The following is a 5,783-nucleotide window of genomic DNA, read 5'->3' on the forward strand; positions in this document are numbered from 1 at the left end:
AAAAAAAAAGCAAAACTAGCTTATGATGTATTAGAGCATTATGAGAAATGACATGCTAACAGAAAAAAAAAACAATTACCTAAATAAAACGCTAACAATAATGAAAGAAGTTAATATTACAAACTAAAACTAATTGAACTGGTGTGATGGAGGGTTAATTCTAAAAACAAACCGCTAACATTAGCTGGGAAGTTACCTCTTAGCGTTTTCCATGTTGACAGAATCTTTAAGAGTGCGGAGGGAAAAAAAGAAAAAAAACAGGCTAATGCTAGAATAGGCAACACATGGCTAACAATGCAGGGGAAAAAAAGTTCTTTAAAGAAACATTCATCAGTAAAGTTTAAAATAGCTAACGTATTCTTAATGCTATCAATTACACATTCCTAGCTTTAATCCTTTCTCTAAGCCACTATGCTAAATTCAGTCACTTTTTTATGTTCATTTTGAATATGTAGCATTGGTTTTTGAATCTATTTTAATAATGTATAAATAAAGAGTGAAAAAATTGTCCTGGTTAAACCTTTTTCTGGAGCTGTGTAAAAATTAGGAGCTGCATACTTTGAAGGACGCGGCCTCGCAGACATTGTCCTTCGAAGGATGTAAAAACCACTAAGGCTGGAAGTGATTAACTGAATTGGGGTGGTGTTTTATAATCATTGTTGAGGGGAGTGTCGGCCTAAGGGTTAGAGCAGTGGTTGTGCTCTGAGAAGGTTCCACACTGGAAAAAATTTAAATCTTAGTCATTTTTTCTTAAAATAAGTGCATTTCTTCTTGGTTTGAGGAGGTAAAAGAGACATTTTGCCAATGGAACAAGACAATTTACATTTAAAATATGAAAACACAATTACATTGTCTTATTTCAAGTGCATATTATCTAATTATCTTATTTTAAGAGTAAAAATACTCATTCCATTGGCAAAATACCTCATTTACCTACTAAAATTAAGGGTAAATACACTTAATCTAAGAAAGTTTTACTTATTTCAAGATGGTTTTTCCAGTGTACCTGGTTCTATCCCCACAGCTTGCACTCTGGGCCCCTGAGCAAGTCCCTTAATCTCACACTGATCCCCAGGCGCCACACAATGGCAGCCCACTGCTCCCCAGGGGGATGGGTGAAATGCAGAGAGGTAATTTCTCCATTGTGAGATCAAAAAAGTAAACTTTTTATTATTTTCTTCCTATCGCCCTCAAATGAGTGACTTCAGTAGCTCAGCAACCATGACGGTGTCACGATGAGTGAAGCCAATGGAACTTTTCTCTGTTTTAAATATAATTTAGCTTGATATAGAAAATAATAATTTCCTAACATCACCTACAGTAAGGCATTCGATGGAAATACAATTATCCTGTTTTAAAGCCTAACTTTTACTGCGTAATTAAACATTTAAGAACGCCAAACATTAATATTTTGATATTATCTGACAGAATAATGTGTATACGTTCCACCCAGTAGTAAACCAGTGAGAGATTTAACAAGACGTCCAAAAACCAGTCGCCTTTCCCGGGAAGATGAGGGAGGAAAATCAGCTGACAGCTGCTGAGGAGAGCTGGCACTAAAAAATAAAACTGTACTTCCTAATTTCAGTAAAACATGGACAAACAACACAGATTTATGAATCTGATCGATACACTTTTCCCTTCAAGTTTATATTTTGGGTCACAGAAAGTGTAAATTATTTTTCTAATTCATTTTGCTACCCAACTTGTCTAACTCGCTTTGACCTGCTATGGATCATGGGAAATATTGAGCTCACATTTGAAGGAGTCTCAGAAGCGGGACGTAAATTATGGGTTTATATAATGTAAAAAAGTTATTAAAATTGTGATTAATTAAAACAATAATCCACGTCTCACTGAATGAAACAGGAAATATTCACCTGGTTCCGTAGTCGATCACCACAGGGTCACGGGCGGTTCCTGTGACGGCATCATGGTGCTGGAAGAGCCCGAGGTTCCGCCTCGCCTCAGTCAGACGCTGATAATGTTCACGCTCAGGAAAACCTTCCACCAAATGACCGTCACCGCGGTAACGACGCATTTCAGCCAACGTAAGCGTGTAAAGGATTTCGGTGGCTCTGATGAGGGGAAGAAAGGTGAGTTTAAATCACCTGAGGGCTCCGTGTACCTGCTTTATCCCTGCTACGATAACGCCCACCTCAGCGTGGACTCCAGGGTTCTGTCCAGCCGCTTGTAAAACGGCCGGGATGTGAAGTACCCGCTCCAGTAATGGTCGTCACGGTCGGCGTAGGTGAAGAAATCTCCACGGAGCGTCGGCAGATTCTTTCCTGTTGTGCTCAGCCGCCGATGCAGAGCAGCAAAGTAATCGGACAGAGTCCCAAAACGAGCCTAAAAACCAGACCACGGACGCACAACAGAAGAAGAAAAAAGCAGAAACATCAGAACGGGCAAAAGGCTTGTGACATGCTGTTTCTCCAAGCTCCGCCCCCACCTGGCGTCCCACCCTCTAACCTTGATGTGCAGCTCAGGGTGCTGGTCAAAGTAGTCAAACAGCTTCTGGTAGTTGCTGAACTGAGCGTCCCATTCTTTGGACTCTACGTAGCGGAAGTCATCGCCGAGAGGAACCAGGAGAACCGAAGAGCGAAAGAGTCGAGACTTTTGACGATACTGATCCAACAAGAGGAGCGCTCTGAAAAGAAGAAAGATTGATCATTACTCTATGCTTCATCTAACTAATACGACATGATACTGTGGAACATTCAATAACTGTCAACAGAAAAAAGGGAACTATACTTATGCTGCTATAGGCTTACGCTGCCGGAGGACCAAGGGACCCCGTTTCCTCTCTGCTACGTTGCAATTCTATTCACCAATTTTGCACTGATTAGTTAGTTAGTTCGACTTAATAAATTAAATTAAATAAATTCAAGTTCACTCTAATTTTTTTCTTCATATTAGCTCCATTTTGCCTGGTTCTGTTTAGTTTTGACTCCATACTGGAAGGAGGCTTCATCTGGGCGGCTTTAGGTGACCCCATCTCCTCTTTCTAGAGACGATCCACTTGGCCCTGTCTTTCGGTGGTTAACCAGCGTCTCTCCTAGACATTACTAGTAGTTGAGCTTTTACTGTGATTAACTGGATGTTCTCTTTTTATCTTCTAGACGTGAATACTGCCTCACAAATCACCTGTTTAGCCATGTTTCTCTCCTAGATGAAGCCACTAAAGGAGCTGCTTCTGGAGGTACTTCTGGATCAGTGCTGTTAGGTTTCTGCTCTCATAACCCCAGTAGGTCATCTTGGCAGAATGCCGTTTCCACTGAGCTTGGTTCTGGTTCCGCTGGATTAAATTTTCTTGTTAATGAAAAGGTGTTTTTCCCTCCACTGTCACTGCATACATGCTGTATGGAAAATATATGCAATTCAATCTGAATTCTAACGCTTCGTCCAGCCTCTATACTTTCTAAGGCTTTTTATGCTATATTGAACACGTGTCCCTGAATACTTTATGGTACAAATACAGCAAGCCGGAATACATGGAACCTAAATAATAAGAGAAAGCTGATGGGAAGCAGATACTCTTCAAAATAAGAGTACTCCTCTTTTAAGAGTTATGAAAATATCTACTGGATCAGCAGTCATAGTAATTTTAACTCTCAAAGTAAAGCACGAAAGGCTTTTTAAATTAGTTGAACAAAAGTACTGTTGGAGTCATTATGATTTCTGTTGTTTTTATCATTTTATTCATTTATATCTTTTATATGTTCTATATGTTACTCTCATCATTGGAAATAGTGTATGAAGGTCATAAAGACGGTCAAATGTTTTGCAAGAATGCTTTCCTGTTTTTCATTTGAGAAGCAGAGAAGTGAAAGGTCATAACCCCGACACCCTTTTGTAAAGCGTATACTGAAACCAGGCAAGTTCCCTATCTTAAAAGTTCATGCTATGTCTAAAAATTGCGTAATCAAAACTAATGCCTGCTGTTGTAATGTGTTGACTGCTCAATAAAAAGCCTGGCAAGTGTTGAGCCAAATGAAGATGCAGAGATTGATTCTTCAACTCTGTCTCCCCAGGATAAATCTTACGCTGTCTTTGTTTCATTTTTTATAGGTTAAAGTTGGGGAAACTTAACAACCCTAACAAGTACATCTACTAATGTGGTTGGAAGTTTATTTTGGAAGTCTTTGTTTTTGACTGACCTCTTTGATTTGATTTGTTCCTTTATTACAATTCTTAAAAATCCATATTTGTATTTTTTTGGAAATTCTGTTCATTATGTCTTTAAGTAATACTGTTCCTTGGTTTTCTGTATATATTTAAATTCTTAAGTTTATGAGTGATTTTTCTGTGTTTAATTTCATGTTTTTATCAATATTTTGTACTTTTTATAATAAAAAAAAAACAAAAAAACAGTACATCTACATTACTGATAAAATTGACCTTGAAAACAGGATTTTTTTGGCCTCTTTATGTAAAATTTCCTTCGTTCTGATTCAGTTTTTCCTGCTCCAACCACTTCCCACCTCTCCTTGATGTTCTGCTCTGTGATTGGCTGAGGCGGGATCTTCCATGGACAGAAGACACGCCCCCCCGGCAGGCGATGAAAGTCAAACTGACAGCAGACCGACGGGTTCGGACCGCACGTATGCGGAACATCGTAGCTGTAGAATGGCATCATGTGACATGTGATGTCACTGCGGGAGGAGGAGTCTGGAACAGAGGAAAGGGGCGGGGTCAGAACATTTTTGAGTTTTTCTCCTCACCTCAGGGTACTTTAGGTGTCTCCGTCCCTCTCTCACCCCAGTTCTGTCGCCACAGGAATTCCAACGTCTGTTGCCGTGCAAAGTGCTTCTTGACAGAATAGTGGACCCTCTGAATCACCATGTTGCTAAGCCCCGCCCCCTTTAGGAGGTACGTCATGGACGGGGAGTGGCCAAAGGGATCAACGGCCCAGCCGCTGCTTGGCTTCACGCCTGTCGATAAAACACCCTACATTAGCGACAGAGTTAGCTGCAGGAGGGCGGAGCCAAAACTCTGCCTGAAAAATGTGAACATTACCCAGGTGAGTCTGCAGCCACTGGTGGCCTTCTATCAGCTGATCCAGTAGAGCAAAGTAATGAGAGTTAGCTTCATCCGCCATCACCCAGCCGCCCGTCACCAGCTCCAGCTGTCCCGCCTTCACCAGGCTGACCAATCACAGACAAGACATGGAGAGATTCACACCACGAAATTTTACATCCGGTCTGATAATGATTAAATCTGAAAACAGTGACTCAGCATCATGACGAAGGCTACCATCAGCGATGAAGAGAAAGAGATGAAGGTAAGGATCAGTGAAGAAGAAGGAGAGTGAAGGGAAGGAACGGCGACGAAGGGCCACCATGAAGTTTACCGTTTGACCAGCTCCCTCTTCTGCTCGTCAATGCCGCTCCACCACTTGGAGAAATAACTGATCTCAGCCCAGATCATCTTCCTCCTGCAGGCAGATAATCAAAAATCAGTCAGGCTGCGGCTGATGGCTGCAGGGTTGAGGGTCAGTCTGAAGATATGAGCAGCTAAAGGTGCTCCTACTACTATGGTTTGCTTAGGGCCCCTGTCACACCATGCCAATTTAGCCAGCGTAGACCCAACGTCCCGGATTCTCCTAAAGCGCTGGCAGACGCTGAACTTTCTATGTACCGTAAATTCCGGACTATAGAGCGCAGAAAGAAAATCAATTTTGTGCTTTTATAAGCCGCACAGGATTTTAAGCCGCAGGTTTCCCACGTTGTATGAGATATTTACAAATAAAGATATTACACGTGAGCATTTTTTTAACGTTT

The 5,783-nt window shown here is 41.2% G+C and overlaps 1 protein-coding gene across 1 annotated transcript in view; it reads right to left on the minus strand.

The window, feature by feature from the left end:
• man2a1 (mannosidase, alpha, class 2A, member 1) overlaps positions 1-5,783 on the minus strand; it is a 26,761-nt gene that overhangs the window by 16,159 nt on the left and 4,819 nt on the right. Inside the window, exons 6-12 of the mRNA XM_015395466.1 lie at positions 5,354-5,437; positions 5,020-5,147; positions 4,761-4,934; positions 4,485-4,671; positions 2,473-2,650; positions 2,159-2,349; positions 1,881-2,078 (exon numbers count right to left, since the gene is read on the minus strand). Coding sequence (XP_015250952.1) covers positions 1,881-2,078; positions 2,159-2,349; positions 2,473-2,650; positions 4,485-4,671; positions 4,761-4,934; positions 5,020-5,147; positions 5,354-5,437 — 1,140 coding nt within the window. The remainder of the gene's footprint in view (positions 1-1,880; positions 2,079-2,158; positions 2,350-2,472; positions 2,651-4,484; positions 4,672-4,760; positions 4,935-5,019; positions 5,148-5,353; positions 5,438-5,783) is intronic.

Source organism: Cyprinodon variegatus, unplaced genomic scaffold, assembly GCF_000732505.1.
Source record: "Cyprinodon variegatus isolate N-32 unplaced genomic scaffold, C_variegatus-1.0 Scaffold743, whole genome shotgun sequence".
NCBI lineage: Eukaryota > Metazoa > Chordata > Actinopteri > Cyprinodontiformes > Cyprinodontidae > Cyprinodon > Cyprinodon variegatus.